Below are 24,953 nucleotides of genomic sequence, written 5' to 3'. Positions count from 1 at the left end.
CAATTAAAATATCGTTACATGACAAAACAAAATGTAACAAAATCACATTTTTTTTTAAATTTTAATGTATTATTTATTATTTGTGGAAACTCAGAGCAAAACCAAAAAGAAATCAATTCTACACTTACGTCATGTATAAACTTCAACCTAAATAGACCAAAAACCACAAAGAAAATGCTTTTCGCGTGGCAAAACTATGTTGTTTTATGCCCACCGAAAGATACCGAAATATCACTATTTAAAAAATTCTAAAACCGGTATTTTAAAGCTTAATAGTCACGTTTGTGAGTAAGCCAAAATAACTTAAATTAGAAAGGAAGAGACGAAAGTGTAACGAAAGCTTTCCTCTTGCTACAATGCAGCCAGGGTGGCATCTCTGCGGTCCAGCAATTTCAGCGGGATGGCAGCCCCGCCGATCAGCTGTGCCCAACAACGCCAACGCGAATGATTCGTTTTTGCGGCAACGAGGAGGACTCGCGAAAAAGCCAAGGAGCAGCGCACTAACCAGCACTTGGCCAGCAGAACAGGATGTCCGACGACGAGGAGTCCGGTGTCCACCGGCTGGAGGGCACCGCCGGCCAGGAGACGCGCGGCGGGCTGGTCATCCGGAAGCACAAGGATGCCGGCGAAAAGCAAGGTGGAGGTGGGTTCAAGGTGCCGCAGGGATCGCTGTTGGGCCTGGACAAGCTGGCGGCCAAGCGACGTGCCGAGAAGGAGCGATCGGAGCGACTGATCTCCTTCCAGGACAGCGAATTCGATGACACCGGCGGTGGGAGCTCTACGCCGCAGGCCAACGCCTCCATCGGTTCCAGTGAGTTCGCCTTTAAGAAACCGGACACCAAAAGCTTCGAGAAGCTGCGCGGCCAGCTGCGCGAGCACAAGGACGAGACGCCCTCGCACACCGGCGGCGTTTCCGAGAAGGCACGCGAGCGTCTGCGTGAGCATATCCAGCGGGACAGAAAACGCGGCCCAGTCAGCACCACATCGGAGGGCAAGGACAGGGATCGCGACTGGGATCGTGATCGACGCAGGGAGCGAGACAGAGAGCGGGAACGTGACCGCGACAGGCGCCACCATAGAGACAGGGGCAGGGAACACGATCGTCACCGCAGCCGGGATAGAGATCGTGGTCGTGAACGCTCCATGTCCGAGCGCAGTGTCCACACGCCACGGGAGCCGGGTACGCCAGGCGGCAGTGGCGGCGGTGTGTCCAATAGCTCATGGGACGACGAGGACGGCGAGTTCAGCCAGCGCAAGTCGGACTGGGACATGCCCACGCCCAGACGACACGGCAGCCAGTCACGTGATTGGTCAGTGAGGAGCGGTGGCGGCCGCCGGCATCACGGACGCCAAGATGACACTGCCCGGCCAACGCCAGCACATCGCTACAATCAGTGGGCCCACGATCGCAAGCGAAGCGGCGCGACGCCCTGGGGCGAGGACCCGGAGTCGCTGGATCTGTGGGAGGAGGAGCAGCGTCGCCTGGACCGCGAGTGGTACAACATTGACGAGGGCTACGACGATGAGAATAATCCTTTTGGCGGCGCCAACTCCGAGTACTTCCGCAAGCGCGAGGAGCAGCTAGAGCAGAAGAGAACAAAGAGAATCAGCGCTCAGCAGCGCCAGAACAACCGGGACAACGAGCTGTGGGAGCGTAACCGCATGCTCACTTCGGGCGTGGTCACATCGATCAGCGTGAACGACGACTTCGATGAGGAGGCGCTGGAGCGAGTGCATCTCCTGGTGCATCACATAATACCGCCGTTCCTCGACGGACGCATCGTGTTCACCAAGCAGCCGGAGCCGGTGGTGCCCGTCAAGGATCCCACCTCGGATATGGCGCTGTTGGCGCGGAAGGGCAGCGCCCTGGTGCGCAACTATCGTGAGCAAAAGGAGCGGCGCAAGGCCCAGAAGAAGCACTGGGAGCTGAGCGGCACCAAGCTGGGCAACATCATGGGTGTACAGCGGCCGCAGGACGACGAGGATGCCCGTTTTGACAAGGACAAGGACACGGCCGACTATCGCAAGGACCAGAAGTTCGCCGACCACATGCGCGACCAGGAGACGGGCGGCAAGAGCGACTTCTCGCGCAAAAAGACCATCTCGGAGCAGCGCCGCTTCCTGCCCGTGTTCGCCTCGCGCCAAGAGCTGCTCAACGTTATCCGTGAGAACTCGGTGATCATCATCGTGGGCGAGACGGGCAGCGGCAAGACCACGCAGCTCACCCAGTACCTTCACGAGGATGGCTACAGCAAGCGCGGCATGATCGGTTGCACGCAGCCGCGTCGAGTGGCCGCCATGTCGGTGGCCAAGCGCGTCTCGGACGAGATGGACACCCAGCTGGGTAAGCTGCTGATATTGAAAGCACTTGCTACTGCCCAGACCTAATCCCTACCCTCTCTGCTTTCAGGCGAAGATGTGGGCTATGCCATCCGATTCGAGGACTGCACATCGGAGCGCACGGTCATCAAGTACATGACGGATGGTATCCTGCTCCGCGAGAGTCTGCGGGATCCCGAACTGGACAGCTACGCCGCCATCATCATGGACGAGGCCCACGAGCGATCCCTGTCCACGGACGTGCTCTTCGGATTGCTGCGAGAGGTGAGTTGCTGCCCGCTGCCTAATGGCCACCAAGTGCTCCGTACCTTCGAAAAGCATTCCTGGGGTCTTGTTTAGTTTTTACCCATTTTTGCGTCTCAACTCATTCAACTTAAAATTGATAGTAGATACTTTTATCTGAAGTGCCATTTAATGCTTTTGAAGCCATCAAGTGAATAGTATTATTAATATTAATAGTATTATTAAAATAATACTATTGTTGATAGGATGCTACCTTTATTTAAACCGTTTCCCTTGAAGAAAACGAGAAAATCGTCTTAATTTTGTTGTATGCGTTGGTAAACATTTAATAATAATATCAATATAAAGCATTTCACAAACGTTTCATATTCAAATTTCCTCACATTGTCGAAATGTATATACGCACTACCATAAATACTTTATAAATTGCTTAAAAAAGACAAAACTTAAACAAAATAAGTAATAATGTATATATATGTATATATAGCTTACAAACTAGCGATGAATTTCTTCTTTTCTTTTCTTTTTTTTGTGCTTTTTTTGTGATTTTTCATTGTTTTGTTATTTTGTAAATCTTTTCACTTTTGTGTGGGCTTGCCATCCTCTTTGATTTTGATTATTACGTATATGTAGAGTCCGTGGAGCGTCCATTTCAGTTCCTTATGTACAAAAATATTTATGTGGCCAATGCAGTGGCGATTTTTGCTTAGAAATTCTGTTTAGTTTCCGTTCTGAGTCGTCGTCTAAGTAGATGTTTTGGTTTTTGTTTTATTTTTTCGGTCATGTGGACACGTTAAATACATAACGAAACATTTCGAATGTTTTTGATTGTTTTACAATGCTAGATTGTTAAATAATTAAGCTGGCTACGCGGAGCTGTCGCTCGTTTTTTTTTTTTTTTTGTTTTTTATTTTTAATGGGTACTACTTAACTACGCTTAAATAACAAAGAAAACAAAAAAGGTTGCCTTGCATAAGATGCTTTGCCATTTTCACAATGTATATAAATATATAATCACATGGAAAACAAAAAAGTTAGGACGAAAAAAAAACAAACAAATATTTAATAAGTCTTTTCGAATTTCACAGTGTGTGTGTGTGTGTGTCTCTCTCTCTCGTTCTGTGTCATCATATACACAATGGTTGTTTAGCAAATACAAAAGTATTTTCTATAAATTGTAAATTGCAGCTTGAGTTGCAACAGCTCATTCATCATACATATATTTGTGGGCGGGGGTGTGACGTTTAGTGACGTATATTGTGACGCATGATTAGCTGGATTTGCTGGATTTGCTGGATTTGCTGGCTTTGCTCTAAATTGCCATTATTATTATTATTATTTTAATACTGCCAAAATGCCCTCGCCCTGATGTGAATCTTCCGGCTATCTTTGCACTTTAATACGCGTATTTGCATTTGGTTTTTTTCCACCGCCCTTGGCGCTCTTAAGCCATAAATTATCTTATCATCCGAATTTAACGTTAATACTTGTACGCCATACGACCTCAATGCTTTGTGCTGTGCGGATTTTGAAATGGAAACTCAAGGAGGGTTCTACTTGGAGTGGGAATGGCATTTCTGCCGATTATTGAGCACCAACAGCATGCCCGCATTCATGCCCACGCTGCCCCATTTAACGCACTCCGACATCTGCAATGCAATATAGATTCGATTGTAAGACACGGTGTACAAACAGAAAATACGTACGTCTCTGGTGGCGATGAGGTGGCAGGACTACATACGGCTATACATATACAGGCACATAAATGCCGCAAGAATGGGAGGTTTCAGTTGCTAGGTGCCCAATGGCAGCCATGGCCCACTTCCCCGATCTTCGCCACACTTGGCCAATCTCGCATTTCACTCGCCAGATAATCCAGTCAATTTACCCAGACATTGAGCCCACCGACATGCGGGCAGACCCAACGTTCTTGGGCCCTTGATGCCGGAAAATCTAACTGAAATTGATTGATAGAGGGAGGATCAAGAAGAGCATCATCTTGACGAGATGGTAAATCGAACAAGCAGGCGCACGGCTTTTGGTGGCACACATATAAAGATCATTAACATTGAGTGGGCAGTTTGCAGTCTTACAGAAAAATAGAATCCAGAATCTAGATACTAGATTCTTTCGGTAGAAAGATGATCGATCGAGTTTCACGCAAAATGTGGGTAAAGTGGTTTGGATGCATTCTTCGGCTTCTACTGCTTCAGTTGCGGGAAAATTCTCAGGGTTTTCTTTTGGCGAATTTGTATGAGCAAAGCAAGCATGAATCGGTTCTTGGATGGCGATGATAATGGTTGTGCGTATGGATCGGGGTCCTAGAAAAGTGAATGGTTCTTTTTATCCGGGTTCCTCAGTTCGTTTTTTTGTCCACGTTGCGTTCTAGTTTTGAGTATGATGATTTGGTCGTTATGTGTGATTTTTTTCATGATTTTACATTGCCTCGCAGGATGTTTTTCCTATTTTTTTTGTTTTTTTTTTTTTTTGCTGCTGCAACTACAACAATCAATGCACATTGCGGGTGGCGGGGGAGGTGGTGGTTGGAGGATGGTGCAGTAGCAGGAGCAGGAGCAGGAAATGGATGGGTTTTGTGTCGGCGCTTCAATCGCCTCTATATCTCATTTCTCATTTTTTCCTGGGCCAGATGAGCCATTCAATCGCCGGCTGACTTATCAATTGATCAGGTGCAGCAGCACATGATTGGCACTCGTCGTTACCTGTCGCTTCCGCAAGTCCTGCTGACGACTTCCGTAGCGGCACCAGTACACGAAATGCTTATTGTTGTTCCACAAACTCTGCTTGGCTTTGCGCGCCACCGACACCTGCAAGTAATGGAATGGGTTTAGACACATTGCAACAATATAGATACTTTGGCGTAACATCTGCATATGTTGCCAACTTGAAAGCATATTCATAGGCGCTAGTTACGCCCCAAGCCATAAGCTCACCTGATTGCGAATGTCCTTCTCGTTGTGTGGCACCTTCTCCTTGTCGGCAAAGTTATTGATGCGCAGCTCCCATCCGTGACTCCAGATATCCGCCAGTTGCATCTTGATGAGCTTGTATGTGCCGTTCTCACGTATTTTCACAGAAAATATCTCAATGGTCTCTGGCTTGGGTTTATTGTCTGCAATCGAATCGAAGATCAGGGGAAATACAATTAGACGTGCGCGTGCTATTCCATTAACATCAATTCAGGCAATTTACCAAACCAGGTGCAGCAATCATACAAATATGCATATATGCATATATGCATATTTGTGCGCTCAAATGCCGGAATGCAAAACAAATCAGTTAATAATAATACTCAATTGGTTTTCATACTCGATCGACCAACGAAAGATCTTTCACAGAACATTTACAAACTGCGAGTTACTAGGTGATGAAAGGTGGGCACACCTCTATAAGTATGGGATATAATCATCGCATTTTTAAATGTTTCGTTCTTGAAAGTCGGGTATTTTATATCGTTTCTCATGCCTGACAGCACTGGGAACTCCACTTTGGGAAACCAGGTGACATAATAGCCATGATCACTGGCAACCAGGATGATCACGGGTCTCTTGCTGCCGCTCTAATCGCTGATTGCACAATTCGTTATAGCATTTGTGAATTAAGTGCCATGCCATAATTAGCACTCCTTTGGATTTTACACTCGGCCGCCTCTGCTTCTTCCTGCTCTAATGGTATTATTCGACTTTAATATAGTACACAGATTGTTGACGTTCATTTGCTGCCATGTTCAACCAATTTGCAGGCCTTTTAAATTGTGTAGAGCACTTTGTGGGTGGCTGACTGGTTGAGTTGTTTGCATTGTTGCCCGCTTGTGGCTGTGTAATTTTGAAAACGAACTCTATAATTCCCATTATCTTACTAATTACAATCCATTAGGATTTGCTTTCCTTTTTTTTCGAATGTTCATATGTAAATGCATTTTCAGTGAGCTCGCCTTTAGCTAACGAAAATCCAATTAGTGGTTAATTTAAAGTAAGTGCATAATTTAATATTCAAATTACTAAAGCCAACCAGAGTTGGCCATTTACTTTAATGGGCTTCTTTAGTTGTGACCCAGTACACCGGCAAAAAAGTTGACTGAATTTAATTTCGATAGATTTTCGACAATTTCGATAGGGGTTATATCAAGTAAAATGTAAAGCGAAATCCAAGCTTTCATAAAAACAAATTTCTTTCTGTTGGATCAAAATAAACCAATGCCACCTGTGTCTTTCTGAAGTGCCGCTCAATATATTTATCTAGTGTATTTTTGCTTATCTGCAACGCTTTCTAATGCAAGATAATCAATCAAAGTGGATACTGCCCGTCAGATTTCAAAACACAAAATAAGGGGGCGACTTTTTTGTTGTACGTGTCATGGGTTCCATTGTAAATATCGTTGATAAGCACGCATGCGCAGGGCCTGATTTTCACTTCTTTGACTATTTGGACAAATGTATATACTACCTATATGTACATATAGTAATCGGGTAATTTGCCGCTGGACAACCATCAGTGGTTGCCCCAAGTGGCATGGAGACCGATTAGCGCCGCAGTGTGCAGCGTTTTATTGATTGAGCTGCACTGAGCCCTTTGGGCGGCCAGCAAAACCGCTTTCATTATCACGAATATTTACATATTCACATACTGTGTACCTGCACTTCCTACATGCTTAATAACGGCTAAGTTAATGGGTCCGAAGCACGGTCACGCATTATCTTCAAGGTGAATCAAAAGTGGATCCCTTGGCAACGGGCTTCCGCAATAATCGGCTTTCCAGAGTCTCATTAGGTCGGAATCAATCAAATGTGCTAATTCATCATGCTCTCTGTTTCAAGCATAACTATTATGTTGTGCGTAGTTGGTAAATTAAACTTACATTTTTAAAATTGTTTAATTTTCAATAAATGAAAATACATATTTTTGGAATATTTAAGGAGGTAATAATTGAAGTACTTAGTAAAGTCAGAAAATTAGGATCATAGTATTCATATATTTAGGAGCAGCACTATTTTTGCGAGCCTTGCTGTGTTGCATATGCAAAGTGCGGTGTGTTTTTAGACCGGCACACGAGATGCAACAGTCGTGTGCGCGTGGTGAGTATGTGTTGCTCTGCAGCCGAAACTCACCACATGCCACCTAACTCTCGCGCACTCACCAACACACACACACAGTGAAGACCCGGCTGCGCAACCATTATCTTTCACATCTTTTCAGATTTTCTATTCCTCCCAGGTTTTCCCATTCTCTTGTTGGATTAACTGCCAATCATTGCTAGCTCGGTTTTACTGTAGCGTCCTATTGGTACAGTGAACTGTGGTAAACGGGTGTGCATAAGCCTACTCTTCGTTTTCAACTCGTTTTTTCGGTTCCGTTTCTTGTTTACTCTTTCCTCTCTTCTCCATGTTTCACCTCTTTTGTTTTCAGCCTCGTTTTAGGGGTTTTTTGGGCTTCAATGCTTGGAATGTTCTAGCAGCTGTCGGCGCAGCATTGTGAATGGTCGCTGCCGACGCTGACTTCAACTGCGCTGTCAGCGTCGCATTTGATAAGCTCTTTGGTGTTCTTGTTGTTGCTGGCACTGGATTCTCTTTGCGATTAGATAAAAGCACGGTACTTTGGCTTGAGTGGTGTGTGTGTGTGTACGCTGTAGAAAGTGCGCATGTGTGTAATGTTTGTTTATTGAATGACATTCTACAATTCAGACATTCTCGACCAAGACAAAACCATAGATTAGTTTTAATGGCTCTCTGACGTCCGAAGTTTTGTGATTAATCATCAGCCGAAAAAGTTGAGCAGGTAATTCTGCACTTTAATTGCTGTCTAAAGAAGAGGAGTAGAGTACAGTGGCGCCTCGACTATAAAGGACAATCGCGTAATAATCAAAGGAACTACAATTTAAAATAGTTTAGCTCAACAAGAACATGGGTGTGTGTGTGTGGTTGGCGATGATCCGAACCAATTTGAATTGCAGTTCTAAGAATATAAGGTTTTATGGGATCAACATTGTTTTCAACAACTTAATATACAAGCACATTAATGAGATAACACAATGCCAGCAACGCTTGCTGCATATAAGAAGTGCATGTGATCAAGAACCATGGCTTTTTTGCATGTAATAATGAAATCTGAACAAAGTGTTGGGGATCGTACAACTATTTAGATAACAGATAAGATTAACGACGCCTATTTCGTCCAAAGACGTAAGAGTCTCTTATCTTAATTAAAAAACCTTTTAAACTTGCCCTTACCTCAACCCAAAACCTTTTGGAAATTCACCTTATCAGTCTTCAATTAAAGACAACAAAAAAAAATATAACTTAGTGCATCTCTCTGCTTTGTGCACTGAAAACACTATGATGACTTTTGTTGGAAATCTGATAAAAACTTTCAAGTGTGAAACGAAGAGATTTCTTTTAAATATTAATACTAATTTTATATTATGCACTTATCAAAAATATATGAGAAGAGTAAACATTCAATTGATCTGCGCTTTTAATGCGATAAGGCGGCACATTTTTTGTGGCTTATTTTGTACTACTTATCAAAAGATATGAACAAAACGAAAATGGACAATTATTTTTGTACATGCTCTATTCAGATCTATCAATATCTATACTATTTCCCAGTTTAATAGCACTGAAAAATTGTGTAAATATAGATTTTGTTCGCATTTTCGTAATGTTTGCACTGGAAAAGAAGCGACATTTTCACAGTGCACAGGGTGCGCGCATTTTCTCCGAGTGTTTTTCCCCGAAACACTTACCTTTGGCCACCTTGCAGAGCACGATTCCATACCAGGAGGCGACAGGCGTCTCGTTCTCGTCCTGCGTCTCCAGGAAACTGCTCCCGTTGCGCGGGATGACCAGCCGCTGGGATTGGTTATGGATTTGGCTGTGGCTGTGGCTGTGATGTGGCGGCGTTGGGTGGCTGGTCAGTGGGCAGTCGAGCTCCTCCAGAGAGTCCACGTCGAGGTCATTGTCACCGGTGGCGGCTGCTGCGGCCGCTGCTGCTGCGTTTGCTGCGGCCGCCTCGGCTGCGGCGCTGCTGCGGATCTCGACCACAAATCCGCACTCGACGACGGCGCAAAAGATGCGCTGCTCCTCGGGCTTGAACCATTTGGATTCGCGCAGCTTCTGCACCGCCACACTGCTGCCGAATGTGGCGCCCACGGTGGTGCCACCAACCCCACTCTTTTGTGCGCTGGACGGCAGCAGGCGGTGGGCGGTGCCGGTTGTGGTGCCGGTCTGATGCTGCTGCAGTGGCGGTGGCCAATTGGAGGTGGGCGAGCTGGGCGCCGATTGGGAGTACCCGCCGTTGCCGACGGCAGGTGGCGCCACCGGCTGGTTGTTGTGACCCTGCTGCGGCCACCATTTCAGCGAGCTGACAAAGCTGTTCGAACGGTTCATTGTGGGCGTTGTTGGGCCTGGGCCGCCCAACTTTCACTCGAAAAAAAATGAAATTCGAAATGCACTTTTCCGCGCGTTTTCCGGAATAACTTTTCTCTCGCCGTCTGCGTTGGATTTTATTTTAATTTGTTGTCTTTTGTGCTTCTTTCAATGTGCTCTGTTTATTTACGCTTCGTTTCGCTACTGCTGGTTCTTTTGGTTTCTTGTGTTTTTTGTTTCAGTTTCTTTTTCAGTTTGCCACTGCTCACGAAGTTCGAGTTGTTTCGGTTTGGGTTTTGGTTTCTGGCTTTTCGTGTTTTTCACTGCTGCTCTTCAGGTATTCCGTCTTATCCGCTCGCTGGTTTGCTTATTACAAATACAAATGTTGTCGAGCACGTCGCCTTATATGCCTTTGCCCGAGCTCTGCCCAGGCTCTGCCGACTTTGCTCTCATCTCTCGCCATCGGCGCTCTTCGCTCCGCTCACGCACTGTTAACCCAGCGTTAACAGTGTGAGAGAGCGCCAGCACACAATGTTGCATATCGTTACAGTACATTGGTCGAAATGCAGCTCATACACAAATCTGAAGGTTTTTAAAAATGTTGTAAGTGATGCGAAAGTGCATAGATCATAAACCGCTTGGCTCGAGTGCTACAGACCAGCAATATGCCAATTTATTAATCACAAAGAAAATGATTTCTCTGCTATCAACAAGCAATGCTCATAACTATTGTGTGCATATGACTGTGCATTTCTATTACTTATTTAGTGTGCAAGCCAATAAACCAAGAAGATTCAGAAAACCTGTTATTCGCTATATGATATTTACTCAGAACATTGATTTCCATTGCCGTCAAATTTGGAATTACAACTTTTTATTTTGCGCGCAAAACTGCAATCCCAGTCCACCGTTCATATTACAGTCCATTAGAAATGGCATAAAACCTGAAATTTGTGTTTACATTTTTCACAAATTGTAAATAAACCAAGAATTTTACGCCACTCAACTGGTAAAGTTGCTATATATTATTATTAATAGTAATTTACTATTGTTATAATCACGTTTTCCAAACTCAACTATAAATTGCAGTTCAGAAAAGTCTGTCCGCAACTACAAAGATAGTTATTGAATTCGGACACCCAATGACTTTGTCTAAAGATAAATAAACGGAGAGCGATATTATTTATATCAAAGCCGGTTTATTTCAGAGAGCAATCTGAATCTCGTTGGGATTCTCTCTCTCCGCCTTCCGAACTGTGAATTGTGGTGAGTATGGCATTCCGCTATGCTGTTTCGCCATTCTCTTCCCCCGCACGCTGCGTGCCAACTAAATAATTATCTATTCCGCGGCTATTAGACCATTATTTCGATCCTTGTTGGAGTCGTGCGCGATATCTTTCGACTGCAACTAATATTATGGTTACTAGTTGGGCTTTCGTCGACGTCTCAGTTACTCGGCACGAAGCCCAATTCTAGTCAATTCGTCACAGGCCAGGTGAATTGATTGATGGGAATGGATGTTTATTGCTTAATGATTTGTTTTCGATTCAGTTCGAAACAGAGTCAAACATGTGATCGAGCACGGGTAACACTCGATAGTGGGGAACAAATGGCATTAAGAGGTTGGCCACGAACTTACCAAACAAAACCGCTCGTCTCGTTTGTAAAACTCGTATATGATTCACTCTTTCCTTTAAACTCCTATAATTATTGTAAATAGCAATATTAACTATTACCTAGGCTTAAACTGAAAAGCGAACGAAAAAAAAACACTAAATGAAATATAATTTTCTTCCTGCTTCCGCAATTTAGCGCTTCCCAAATACTAAAATAAATCCAAAGACATTCGGAAAAATTGGTATGCAAATTTTTGTATGCAATAAATTGATTGCCTTTCGGAAATCGCAGAGGTAGCTGAAAAATATAAATAATTGATATAAAAATTGCAAGTTTCTCGGTGGAGCACCTAAAAATAAAATAGCTCGCTTTGAAAATGGGAGCACGGTTGATATTTGTATTTATAGCAGCGCTAGAAATTTTCGCTTGTGCAAATATTTGATAGTGACGTGCTGGCTGGGCCGTATTAAATTGCCACAAACAATGCCCAATTAAAATTGGAATTCTATTCAGTGAAAATGAGCATTTCAATTTGGAAATCCAATGGGAAATGCACCTTTAAAGTGCAGTTGGAGAAGTGCATTTGATTTCTCAATTTACCCGAGCAACACACCTAACATAATTAACATGAAGTTTCTGCTGTAATTAAACCCTGAAAGCGTCAACAAATCACGCACATCAGCTTAGGAAGAGCTCCCAAAGCCCATTCATTTACCCTTCCTTTTGTCTTCTATTTGCACATAAAAGCAGTGAAGTGCATCACCACAGCGTATGGATGGATCATCAGATGGCCAAAAACCTTGTGGGCATACATACCAACTAACTTGGCCCTTACTAGCTAACTCGGCTATTGCCGAAAGAAGGAAATGTGCGGTTTTTGTACGGACTACTTGTAGAGTAAGGGGTATATCGTATTCGCTACAACACAAACATTTTGCAACTGGAATATTAGGGGAATACGGGGTTGCATTTTCTAAGCCGCGCCTTAAGCTAGGCAAGCTTTTTTCTAAAAAAAAATAACTTAGGCGGTTTTTACTGTTTCGGATTGTAGACAAACATAAGTCATGCGTTTCTCGCTGTGTACTACAACCATTTTCAATACTACAAAACACTGCATCCAATGGATCGATAGAGGGCGGGGAAAATTGTGGGGGGTGAGACACGTCGAGGCGGAAACTTTTCGTAGTGACGTAGTCCCCAAGTTCGATTTCTCGAGAGTGCGTGTCGTGTGCGTTTGTTTGTTTTTTCCCACCCGGTTGTCAGTGGCCTTTTCTCTCGAGAGTGCGTGTGTGCGTTGTCACGTACATCGGAATCGGTTCCACTCGACTTAGGGTGTTCGGAATGGTGGGGGGGCACTCTAATTTGACCCATTGCCGCTGCTGCCAAAAGCTTTTAACTGGGCCAAAACCGCCAGCTGAGGCAACAGAATCGGGAAATGCTGCGTGTCAGCTCTTTTTCGTATCTTTCGGGGCAACCAGTTGTAAGTTGCATGATAAATGTAGCAAGTAGATGGTAATTGTATTGAAGGCATTGATAAACTTGAGCACTATAATCGAATTATAAAATTGTTGAACTCTCAAGTACAACTGCTTTCTGTCCAAGGATGTCTGCCTTTATTATTCATTCCAAACAAACTATCACAAATTCGGTGATAGTAGGTCATTTTGAGCCCGCTAAAAATAGAAAAGAAAACTTTTTATGCTTAGCACAGCTATCTTTACAATGTTTGCCAAAGAACTTATCATTAGTTGTTGTTTACCCCAGGGTGCAGATCATTAAAGTGTAAGTTAGAGCTTATATGCTTTATGGACTTACAGCTTTAAGGTGCATTAAAAAATGCGCTACATTAAGTAGCGCAAATACATTGAGATACGCAAAACACAAATCTGATTACAGATAAGTTGAAATGGGTGTGAATTTTCTCGTTTCTTTCAAAATTTATAATCTATTTCAAAGCCGTTTCTTTGGCTTGAGAGCATTGTGAGTTCGGCTTTGGCACAAGTTTATTTATTTTTCGTGTCTCGTTTTCGTTTCAAGTTTTCATCTACTCTTTACAGTCGGTCTCTCGCTGCCGTCAGCTAAAAATAGAATTTGCAGCTCGCTGTGTTGTTGCTTTTGTTGTCCGCTGCTGTTGTTGATTTTTCTCCATATCTATTTATAGTTTTAACCTTGGCAGTCGGCGGAAAACGTCGTGTAGAATCGCCAAGTGGAGAGTAAAGAAGATCGGTCTGAGGAGGGAGGCGGAGCGGAGAGGAATGGGTCTCCACATTGTTATTGTCTATTGACGGGACGTTTTGAACATCTAATTAGCGAAGCCGGTCCAGAAACCCCCCCTTGACCCACCAGCGCAGCATAAGTATAGTTGCAGTCACAATAATAGGACTAGATGGGAAAAAATCCCAAAAGCTATGAACATTTTATTTATTAACTGTACAGTTTAGTTTCTAATAATCTTGATTTTAGAAAACATTTCATCTTGCAAAGATTTTCTTCTTGGTAAAGGGTGGTCCAAAACCGACCGCCTCAAATGAATGTATTATAACTTACGTCTTAAATGCAGAAGTACAGTGTTTCTAATGTATTTTTATACATCATTTAAAAGTGTTGAGTATTTGTTGAGTGCTACCATTCTGACCGCTGCTGTACTCCTCCCCGTTCAACCACCTGCAGTTTCTCTAATTGCAGTGCAATTTGCTTTTATTTATGAACATATGTATGTACATATGTGCATGTGTACCTTGCAGACCTGTTCTCTTATTTTTGTTGCGCAATCAAATTAAAAGCGCATTTATGTGTAGGTCAGTGCCTCACAAAAGATGCAGTTTTTTCAAACAAAAAAAAAAAAAAAATATGTAAGTGCATAATTTAATCTCGTACACAAAGAGTTTGGAGTTATGCGTTGCAAAATGTGTATAAATATTTCACTTCCACGTATTCTATATTCAACTGAGTCTTTAGGTTTATGTACTAATTTTAAGTGAGTTTTGATCAGAATGCACTCATATCACGAAAATTAGGCATTTTCCCTTTCCGCGTCATAAAAACAGCTATGTACATATTTAAGGGGTATTAAAGCGACGTCACGTTTTCCTTGTGTCATGTGCATATTTTTGCCTGTCGCCTCGAATTTATTTTAAGAGTTTTGTGTGCTCTGGTTTTGAGATTTCAAGTACTTATTTTGAGTATTATGTACTTATTCAGAGTACGTTTTGATAAGATAACACTCACTCATAGCAAGACTGAACCAGAATGTTGCGTGGAATTTCCAAAGGAAGAGCAAAGAAAGAGCATTTTAGTGTCTGCTTTTAGAATTCTTCTCTGATATTTTTAGTTTTTGCCCTGGCAAGTGGTCGCAAAATGAGAGAACAAGAAATAGCCACCTGAACTGACCGAACCGAACCGAACCACCTGTATTTGTTTACCTTTTGTAGGTGCAAATGCACGGGTCTTTCGATTTGGGTTGCATAAGTAATTAAAAAAAATTGACATGAATGAAAATCGAATAAATAATACTGTCGTCTGGGCTTTGTTGAGGCTTTGAGACCCAGTGACAAATGGAGTCCGCATACGTGCGCCGATCTATCCATCTAAATAGGAATCCACTCGCTTATTCAGCCAAACTCGCATACTATCTACATACTATTCACCTATCTAAATACACACATATAGAGTATGAATATGTATCTATTTATTCACTTATTTGCATGTGGAGTATCTGTGGCAACGAAACCCGTTTCGTTTGAGTACTTAAAGGCTTCGTTTTGCGCATTTTACCGGCAAATGCCTTCGCAATCTGGTAATATCCAGACTTTGAGCTTCAGTCAGCCCTCAGACATCCGTTTGGCTCTTTTTCCACTATATTCCACTATTTGCTACCCTCTTTCATTTGCACACTAGTTCAGTTTCTTTTGTCTTCAATCCCCTGCCTTACACGAACTAAAATCGCAGCGATATGAACTCTAGACGGTATGAATATTTATTTATAATAACACAGAGTGTGCATAAATTCAAAACATGGATATTTCATAGAATAATTACTGATAAATGCACAATTTTCCAAAAGAAATTATTGGAATGCTATTGGGATTTTTGATATATTTGAGATATAAGGTATAAGTAATAAAAACATTAACCAAAAAGCTAATAGGTTCAAAGATTATTATATAATAGTAATACTAATAGCATTTTTTAGGGAACTGTATTTAATTTGCATTGGCAGGAATGGCGACTGGTGTGTCATTTTTGTACGGTGTAGTTTTGTGGTGGGTGGCACATTTTTCACGGGTGACTGGATAGTTAGCAAGGGCTTTCAGAGAGCGACCATTCAAAGTTCAAGCCTGAAAATTTCTGATAGATCTAGATGGAAGTGGAAAGCAGCCCGTAGTGGGGAAAATAGCCTGGAGGTGACAATAGAACCGCCGGAGGACGAGGATGACGGTACGGGCGAACACTTTTAATTGAGTAGTGTTTGGTGTCCAGTTGTTCTGAACAACAAGCAACAGGGCATTCACAATGCCCCCAGGTCAAAGCTTCAAAGCTTATTTATTGTATAAAAGTTACAGCATTTCGGTCAAACAATAATTTATAAATTGGATATTGGGTAAAATTAAGCCATATGCACATGTATATGGATATGGGTAAACATACAATCCCCTTTTTCTCATTTCTATAAGCGATATTAATTGGTTTAAGTGGCTAATATGAAAGCAATCAAAATATGTGTGGCATTTTTATACGCAATATAAACAATAATTCCTTTTTGAGTTATAACCGAAAGAAAAAACAAAAGTGATCCATGCGTTTTGGACGCGTATTTATGAACATAAATAACATAAATGTACAATAAACCAATGGCATTCTACATAATTTCGACCTTAAACAGTTTTTCGGATGTGGGACTTAAAAACTGAAGACCCGCCCCTCTCCCCTCTCCCCTCCCCGCTCCAGAAATCATAATTTGTCTGCTTTTTTTTTCTTTTTCTTGATGGCTATTTTCAGACATTTTATAGTCATGCAAACGAGACACGAGCACAAAAACAAAATTAAATAAAAGACAATACAATATAGACAGATAAACGAAAATATGCTAATAAGTTCTCTGCCAATGTATTTTTTTTTTGTTTTCGGTTATTAAAAACAGTGCCGGTTAAACTGTTCAGCTTCCTGCTGAAATTCAGGGGGGAGGGGGGTTAGTGTATCATATGGCGGAAGGACCTGCCAAACAGCTGTTCCAGTCTCAATGCAATAATAAAAAAACCAGCAGCTACACAGACAAAAATGTATAGCTATATAGATAAAAAGATATGGATAAATTTGTATACCCTGAAAGCGTCTTTTGTTACCACATTTTTCGCATTTAGCATTCATATAATTTTGGATATGTAAACAAAAGAAGTTTCGACCGTTAATTTGTAAATAGCAAAGTATTCTTAAATATTTCTATTAGTTCTGAATATAGTGTTATTGTGACACTTATTGTCCATGTTCAATTTTGCGCAGTGTACAACCCGGGCTTCTTTTCGCCGGTTGGCTCTCTCGAACTCTCTTTACTCCGCCAGTTATTTCTCTCTCTCTCTCTCTCTCTCTGTTTACTCTCCCGCTGCTTACAGTGTATTCACCTTAGCCATCATGCAAGTTGAAGAAAAGTTTGTTTATTTCCTTTTCCCATTTTTGCTGTTTCATTTTGCATTTTTTTCAGTTTCGCCTACAACAACTTGTTTGCGGGACTTGGTGCCGAAAACAAAGAATGCAAATTCAGTTCGTGACTGTTCGGATATTTACATATGCATTGAAAATTGTTGACTGTGTTGGCAAATCGAATGAATCGCCTGTCTGGCAGCTCTTGCGTTTCTTTTGGCGAATTTTTGCTTGTTTTGTTTACATCGTGCGCTTCGCTTCGGCTTATTTGTTTTGCTCGTAGTTTTTTGCCAAAAAGCCATAAATTGCTCTCTACTACGCCACACACACACTCGAGCGTGCGAATTGTTGTTGCCGCCACACCTCCAAAAGCCAGAAGCAACAACAAAAACATTTTGAAAACTCACCACACTGCAAAAATCGGTTCTCCCTCTCTTTCTCTTCCACTGGTTTCGCTCTCTTCCTTCTTTCACTCCCACTTTTCCCAGTTTTTTGTTGCCTAAAATCTTTCATTCCACATTGCACATTCTAATTTCAAATTTTACAACTCGAAGCGACTACAATTTACTCATTGAGGGCTTCAAGGTGAGCACAGACATAAAAGCTAAAAGTATTGCTTTATATTTGTATTATTTCGGCACTTAACTAGATATTTAATTATACATATTGTGTATGCACATAATACGGCATGCATGTATGTACTTACATACGTTCACGGATTTGTACAACCATCCATCCACGTTTTCGAAGTCTCGCCGGGATCAGTGGAATCGCAGTTCATCAGACGCGCCACCCACCAACTCCCACCGCCCACCGCCCATCCACCCATCCATTCATCCAACCAACAGCCCAATGTTGAAATTCGCATCCAGCAACCTCGAGCAAAACGCCTTTGCCCCAATGCAAACGCTCGGTAAATTGCATCTGCGGCATTTTTAATTACCAACATACAAACGGTCGTACATTTGCAATTTATATGATATTTTTGTTTTACTTCTGTTTGTCGTATATTGCCACGCATAGAGATATGTACATATGTATGTATACATATAGACACGATTCCGTTGGCGCCAGGAAAACGTTTGCCCGCATCTCGACAAGGTTGATGAGTCTGTTTTTGGGGGCTAGTGTTGGGGGTCTTCTCTGATGCTCATCGTTCATCCATGGAGGCTAAGCAGTAATCAATAGTATTAAAATTCAATCAAAATCTTGGCACCTAAGCATCGCTTTTAAGGCACAAGGTACAGGACCAGCCTGTGTACAGTGGACTCCCAATAAATTGCATAAAGCTGTCCTTCTAAGTGATGCTTCAATATAAAAATATCAAAAAATATACAATATCAAAAAAGAAGATCGAAAAATATAGTATTATTTTGGTGAAACAAAAGAAACTTTTTTTTTGTTACTTTTTCCATTTTTACTATAGAAAAAAGACCTTCGTGTCTTAAACACATTCTTTTCATAGCAAATTTGTAAGATTCTTTTACAACTAAACTTGTATTAGTAAATGCAAGCAATTTCCTATAAATTTAGATATGTTTTTTGTTTATGCTCACTTGCTTGTTTACGATCGCTTGTTTTTGTAAATGCAAATGGACTGTTGTCATAGCGAAACTTTTTGGCAAAGTGCCTATGATAAATAAAATTATTTCATTTAAATTCGTGGCATTTTTGATTGGCAAAAGTGCATGCAATTTCCTACCCATTATCTCACACATATCAGTATATATTATACATATATTGATGTGTTCTTTTCGTTGCTTTTGTTTTTATTGTTTGGTACTCTGTTTTCATGTTGATTAAATGACAATCGGGAATATTTAAGGGCATTATCTGCTCGAATTATAATTCGTTTCCTGTTCCTATAAGAAGATCATGTGCAAGTGACCCTATAGACCCTATAGTGACCCTATTCAGCCATACATATGTATATGAACAGATATGAAATTGCAAATTGGATTGCTTTGCACCTTACCCATTCAAACAAAGGCAGTGCACTCGATTATTTTAATGGAATGCCAAGAAACCGAACTTGTGTCTCTTATCGGGATCTATAACTGTTCAACCCACACCAATGCCTAGTCCAATAATAAATATAAAATAGATGGCGCTCTAGCTGATATTATTTTACGACTTCGATCGAATTAGTCCCAATATCAGTTGGCCTACAAGCACAATAGCGAATATAGAATAAAGCTCGTGATCTTAGTCAGTTAGATTAGTCACGGCTGATGCGATTCGAAACTGATGAAATAGTGCTTCGGAACCGGGCAAAACGAACCGTAAACCCGTCATCTACCATAAAACTCGAAAGAAGCGGAAAGTTTCAGAGGTCTACGTGCAATTGTATTATATTATTTGCACTCCTATCAGCTGGCCTAAATCGCATATTCACGCAAAAGAACTTATGTGCAATCTTTATTCATAGTCTAACTCACTTGAATATTGTACTTTTACAATGTTTTATATATTTTAACCTGATTAAGCGGGTGGGTTCGTAAAACACATGACCACAGAGACGCTAGTTTAATCAGCGACCTTGAGATTGTGATTGGGAAGTGAGATAAAAGACTGTAAAACGGCGTCGTGTCGTCCGGAAATTAGGACTTTTAGATAATGATACGGGCAAAATTAGAACTGCAGTTAAATGGGCATTGTAAACTCTTTAATTGCCTTGTACTTGAAGAGTATGGTCTCGGGATTGGAACCTTTAATAAATTGGTATGAAAGGTACAGATGCAGCTGAATTTTTTGTGTTTTATTCATTTTAATGCTGCCTCTGATAAACTCAAAGTAATGAGCCATATCAGTGTTTCCATTTGATTTAATTTAATTTAGTGTGCATTCACTGTACTCATGGGATTTACGAGCCCCACAATGTGGTATTGCGTTTTCGCTCATTTTATAGTGATTTATATCCATGCAATATCCATTGAGGAATTTCGCTTATATTGCCAAATCGGCGATAAGCGCCCATGCATAAATACATATGTACATACATACAATATATGCATTCTACGGTTATCGCACCGACTATGGTAATTACCGTTAACTCCCACCTGACGTCATCAGCGGAGACAACGGCTGCATTATCTCCTCTCCGCATCTCTCTTCCTTAGATATGTGCGTATGTACATATGTATGTCTGCCATATTTCAGTCAGCATCATAAATAGATATGTGTGTACATACATATGTATGTACATACATATAGCGCCCACATGCGTACCACTCTCGTTGTGCGTTCCACATGCAAGTAGATAAGCTGCATAATAAGCCGCATGACGAGTGGGTTGCAAATTGTGGACCAGTGGGTGGTTGGGTGGCTCGCTGGTTTGCTGGTGAACTGGGGTTGCTCGGATTGTCTGCGAAAGTTCTTCCAATGCGCAGTTTGCTTGGCATCGGCTTGGACTTGGATTTCGGATTCGATTGTAATCGGCTTTGGACAATGAATCAGGTCAAGATGTTTGAGATTCTGTGGGCATTGTTTGAAAGCCACTAGTTCGGAATTTTATTCACAATGTTTTCCGAGTCCTTGGCCTTTTTTGGGTGATGATTCATTTGGAGTTCATCTGACTTATCCCAACCCTTAAAGCCCATTTTTTGGATAAGCTTGTACATATGTATAAAGAGTTCCTTTAAGTATACGTAAATTATTTGTAGTTTTCTTGAGCAATGTAATTTCAAATGGGTCAGCAAACAAAAACGTATAATCAACTTATCAAGTAATTGATGAGTAAACATCGCTGTAATAGAATGATATTCCGCTGAATACGTTTCATAAAATCCCCTGAGCACGGAACCAAAACTTTTTATCTTCCATTCGTTGGGTTCCTCGAACATGCCTACGTGTGTGTTGGCACGTCCGCCTCAAACTCACCTCTTGAAAACCCCCCTCCGCTCCTAAGCCCGTCAAGCGTATCAGTCCTCCTCCAACAGACAAGAAATTCACCACGAGCCGAGTGAAATCCGAAGCTTACGTCGGCTCGTCGTCCATCTCGTCGGCTCTCTCTTGCACTCGCGTTATCCTTTTGGGGTGGTGAGTACGCTCAGTCGTACTATATGCACATCCAGTCAGGACATATCGGAGCGAAATTGCGAGAACAACCCGCAGTCTCGAGCATTTCGTACCCAGTACTTGTAAATTAAAAGAGGATATTTACATTGGAAAAATTTTTAGATTTAAACAGAATTATTTATGACAATATACAATGAGGGATTCAGGTGGAATCTTATTTTTGTTCTATAACAACAGCCGATAATTATAAGCATCCATGGTAACTCTTTTTCTATATAAAACTATAGTATTTTATTTATGTTTTAATGGGGTCATAATATAATATCATTTGTTGGACTATATAAAATTCCATTATTTTGAATAAATCTGACTAACAAGAATTATTCCAAAGAATGGAGTTTTTCACAGGGTATATCTTGGTCGGAAGGATTCAGTTTTATAGAGCGCCTAGTCAGAGAAACGCCTTGACCCACTGCAGGGTCAACGACTGCAGCGCAAAGCTGGGCGGGATGTGGGTCACATTTGTAAACGTTAGTCGGGTTATGCGACCCCCACTGCTCCAACACAGAAATCCCATGGACAATTAGTTATTTTTGACTCAAAATACGAAAAAAGACTTCATGCACTAAAAATCTGTAACGCTATCCTTTCAGATTGTGGCCCGGCGACATGACCTCAAGCTGATCGTGACCTCCGCCACGATGGACTCGAGCAAGTTTGCCACCTTCTTCGGCAACGTGCCCACGTTCACCATTCCGGGACGCACCTTTCCCGTGGACGTGATGTTCAGCAAGAACACCTGCGAGGATTACGTGGAATCGGCGGTGAAGCAGGCACTGCAGGTTCACCTCACACCCAACGAGGGCGACATGCTCATCTTCATGCCCGGCCAGGAGGACATCGAGGTGACGTGCGAGGTGCTCGAGGAGCGGCTGGCGGAGATCGATAATGCGCCGGCCCTTAGCATCCTGCCCATCTATTCGCAGCTGCCGTCCGATTTGCAGGCAAAGATCTTTCAGAAATCCGGCGATGGAGTACGCAAGTGCGTGGTGGCCACGAACATAGCCGAAACATCGCTCACCGTCGACGGCATCATCTACGTGATCGATTCCGGCTACTGCAAACTGAAGGTCTACAATCCGCGCATCGGCATGGACGCCCTGCAGATCTATCCCATCTCGCAGGCCAATGCCAATCAGCGAAGCGGTCGTGCCGGACGCACAGGACCCGGTCAGGCGTACCGCCTGTACACGCAGCGGCAGTATAAGGACGAGCTGTTGGCCCTCACCGTTCCCGAGATTCAGCGCACCAATCTGGCCAACACAGTGCTGCTGCTCAAATCACTGGGCGTCGTCGATCTGCTGCAATTCCACTTCATGGATCCACCACCGCAGGATAATATTCTGAACTCGCTGTACCAGCTGTGGATCCTGGGAGCACTGGACCACACCGGTGCGCTCACCACACTGGGTCGCCAGATGGCCGAGTTCCCGCTGGATCCGCCCCAATGCCAGATGCTCATCGTGGCCTGTCGCATGGGCTGCAGTGCCGAGGTGCTGATCATAGTTTCCATGTTGTCCGTGCCCTCGATCTTCTACCGTCCAAAGGGCCGCGAGGAGGAGGCGGATGGAGTGCGCGAGAAGTTCCAGAGGCCCGAGTCCGATCACCTGACCTACCTCAACGTTTATCAGCAGTGGCGCCAGAACAAGTAAGTCCTAGCATTGCAGCATATCGCCGAAGAGCAGAAATGAACTACTCTTTGCTTCCATCCACAGCTACAGTTCGTCCTGGTGCAACGATCACTTTATCCACATCAAGGCGATGCGGAAGGTGCGCGAGGTGCGGCAGCAGCTGAAGGACATCATGACGCAGCAGAACCTGAGCGTGGTAAGCTGCGGCATCGACTGGGACATTGTGAGGAAGTGCATCTGCTCGGCGTACTTCTACCAGGCGGCCAGGCTCAAGGGCATCGGAGAGTATGTGAATCTGCGAACGGGCATGCCCTGCCACCTGCATCCCACCTCCGCGCTGTATGGCTTGGGCACCACGCCCGACTATGTCGTCTATCATGAGCTGATCATGACCGCCAAGGAGTACATGCAGTGCGCCACCGCTGTCGATGGCTACTGGCTGGCGGAGTTGGGTCCCATGTTCTTCTCGGTGAAGGAGTCCGGTCGCAGCGGGCGTGAGAAGAAAAAACAGGCGGCCGAGCATCTGAAGGAGATGGAGGAGCAGATGCTGAAGGCACAGCACGAGATGGAGGAGCGCAAGCAGCAGGCAGCCGAGCGGGAGGAGCAGCTGGCCGCCAAGCAGGAGATCGCCACACCGGGCAATGCCACGCCCCGACGCACGCCGGCCAGGATTGGCCTCTGAGCAGATACAGATATCGTGTGTTCAATCTATTCATTTAACAAGTTTTTTTGCTACATCCTAATAAAGAATCATTGTAAGCTGGATACAAAGGAAGGCCACAAGGCCTCTTAGTTGATAATGCGTGGCGGCGTTCTCCACAAAAACGCATTTGTTGTCCTCCAGTCGATGGGTCTCACTGCAGGAGCACTCGCCCCATTTGCACACCATGGGATGGCCAGTGAGTGCTGTCACATTCTCCTGCTCCATGGGCTGCATCCGGCACTCGCGATCGTGCCGACAGATTGCCCCGAACGGCACGATGGGTGCGCAAGTGATCCGCTCCAGTTTGTTGACTTCATCGAGGTCGTCGTTCTCATCCTTGGCCACCTGGTTGGCTACCCTTTTGGGATAGTGGGTCGAACGGCAGACGCAGAGGTGATCCAGGCAACGTCCATCGGCTCCCAGGTTCATCTTGCACGGCGAACTGTGCTCGCAAGTGTCGCCGTAACCGGAGCCCTGGATGCACTTGGTCATGTTGTGGTTGTGCACAAAGTTCTTGGAGCAGCCGCACCGCTTCCTTTTGCTCAGGCAAATCGAGGCTCCACAGCTGCCGCAATCCTTGTCCTCGAGACAGCTTGATTCTGGGGTACCACGGAAATAGAAAGAAATGTAAATCAGTGAGAAGCTACCTTGCCATTTCTCCCAGTGTACTCACGCAAAACAGCCAGACAACGTCCCTCGTAGAGCTCGAAATTGTCGAGGCAGAGGCACTGGTTGCCTATGCAGGAGCTAAACCGATCCGCCAGCTGGCACTGCTGCTGGAACTCACAGCTTCCGCCCAACTGGACCACCTCCGGCACGCAGCGCCTGCGGTCGTCACTGGACACATAGCCATCGGAGCAGAGGCACTGCTCCCACCGCGTGTGGCACTTGGCATTCGGCATGGGACATGGGCAGGTACCCCCAATGATGTTGGTCAGCTTGACCTTCGCTTCCAGCGGCGCACATGGCACCCGTTCCCCGGAGCCACGTGCTGTACAGATGCAGGCCATGTCCACGCAGCGACCTCGCTCAAACTGGACGCACTGTGCGTCCGAGCTGCAGGACAACTCCAGCAGATCCTCCGCCCGCCTAACCGCTGGAAATCCGGCCAGCAGCAGCATTAGGATCCACCTCTGCGTCGGTTGCATGTTTCTCAGTTCACTTGGGCCGCTGCACTTCGGTCGACTGCAGAAAACCAGAACCGTTACTTGCGGAGCGCCAAAAAGCTCAATTTGAAACGGTGCATTAATTAGTGCTGCTAATCCATCTTTTTAGGACAGATCACTTTTACTTCTTCTCATTCAAAATGTTATCTTAGTTACT

General features: G+C 43.7%; 3 protein-coding genes across 6 annotated transcripts; 1 reads left to right on the top strand and 2 right to left on the bottom strand.

The window, feature by feature from the left end:
- Nucleotides 1–380: 380 nt before the first annotated feature.
- Nucleotides 381–23,694, top strand: LOC6550224 (pre-mRNA-splicing factor ATP-dependent RNA helicase PRP16). 3 transcript variants are annotated; one of them, XM_001978156.3, is made up of 4 exons: nucleotides 381–2,344; nucleotides 2,411–2,604; nucleotides 21,890–22,944; nucleotides 23,012–23,694. In XM_001978156.3, exons 1-4 carry the CDS (start codon nucleotides 529–531, stop codon nucleotides 23,607–23,609), a joined length of 3,663 nt encoding a protein of 1,220 aa, XP_001978192.1. In that variant the 5' UTR covers nucleotides 381–528; the 3' UTR covers nucleotides 23,610–23,694. The 3 variants fall into 3 exon arrangements, with proteins under 3 accessions (XP_001978192.1, XP_026837339.1, XP_026837340.1); XM_026981538.1 differs by lacking the exons at nucleotides 381–2,344; nucleotides 2,411–2,604 and adding an exon at nucleotides 8,123–8,376; XM_026981539.1 differs by lacking the exons at nucleotides 381–2,344; nucleotides 2,411–2,604 and adding an exon at nucleotides 17,712–17,804.
- Nucleotides 3,420–10,373, bottom strand: LOC6550225. 2 transcript variants are annotated; one of them, XM_001978157.3, is made up of 4 exons: nucleotides 9,344–10,373; nucleotides 5,535–5,713; nucleotides 5,304–5,408; nucleotides 3,420–4,232 (listed from the first exon to the last, which is right to left on the bottom strand). In XM_001978157.3, the coding sequence occupies exons 1-4, from the start codon at nucleotides 9,984–9,986 to the stop codon at nucleotides 4,137–4,139; spliced, it is 1,023 nt and encodes a 340-aa protein (XP_001978193.1). In that variant the 5' UTR covers nucleotides 9,987–10,373; the 3' UTR covers nucleotides 3,420–4,136. The 2 variants fall into 2 exon arrangements, 1 of the variants encoding a protein (XP_001978193.1); XR_003408006.1 differs by having other exon boundaries at nucleotides 4,176–4,232; nucleotides 4,290–5,408.
- On the bottom strand, nucleotides 23,626–24,864 carry LOC6550103 (tenascin). Its single transcript, XM_001978155.3, has 2 exons — nucleotides 24,304–24,864; nucleotides 23,626–24,229 (listed from the first exon to the last, which is right to left on the bottom strand). The coding sequence occupies exons 1-2, from the start codon at nucleotides 24,776–24,778 to the stop codon at nucleotides 23,667–23,669; spliced, it is 1,038 nt and encodes a 345-aa protein (XP_001978191.1). The 5' UTR covers nucleotides 24,779–24,864; the 3' UTR covers nucleotides 23,626–23,666.
- Between the last annotated feature and the right edge of the window lie 89 nt (nucleotides 24,865–24,953).

The sequence above is a fragment of the Drosophila erecta genome, unplaced genomic scaffold (assembly GCF_003286155.1).
Source record: "Drosophila erecta strain 14021-0224.00,06,07 unplaced genomic scaffold, DereRS2 tig00000126-arrow-pilon, whole genome shotgun sequence".
In the NCBI taxonomy this organism is placed as follows: Eukaryota; Metazoa; Arthropoda; class Insecta; order Diptera; family Drosophilidae; genus Drosophila; species Drosophila erecta.
Note: the sequence above shows the minus strand (reverse complement) of the source record. Positions and strands in the feature narration are given on the sequence as shown.

Excerpts from the sequence above, each read along its gene's own strand:
- LOC6550224 (XM_001978156.3), top strand. The coding sequence starts at position 529 with ATGTCCGACGACGAGGAGTCCGGTGTCCACCGGCTGGAGGGCACCGCC. Across the intron at positions 2,605-21,889 it reads TCTTCGGATTGCTGCGAGAG|ATTGTGGCCCGGCGACATGA; the intron begins GTGAGTTGCTGC and ends CTATCCTTTCAG. Across the intron at positions 22,945-23,011 it reads CAGCAGTGGCGCCAGAACAA|CTACAGTTCGTCCTGGTGCA; the intron begins GTAAGTCCTAGC and ends TTCCATCCACAG.
- LOC6550225 (XM_001978157.3), bottom strand. The coding sequence starts at position 9,986 with ATGAACCGTTCGAACAGCTTTGTCAGCTCGCTGAAATGGTGGCCGCAG. Across the intron at positions 5,714-9,343 it reads GCTCTGCAAGGTGGCCAAAG|ACAATAAACCCAAGCCAGAG; the intron begins GTAAGTGTTTCG and ends ATTCGATTGCAG. Across the intron at positions 4,233-5,303 it reads AGGACTTGCGGAAGCGACAG|ATGTCGGAGTGCGTTAAATG; the intron begins GTAACGACGAGT and ends ATTGCATTGCAG.
- LOC6550103 (XM_001978155.3), bottom strand. The coding sequence starts at position 24,778 with ATGCAACCGACGCAGAGGTGGATCCTAATGCTGCTGCTGGCCGGATTT. Across the intron at positions 24,230-24,303 it reads ACGTTGTCTGGCTGTTTTGC|AATCAAGCTGTCTCGAGGAC; the intron begins GTGAGTACACTG and ends GTGGTACCCCAG.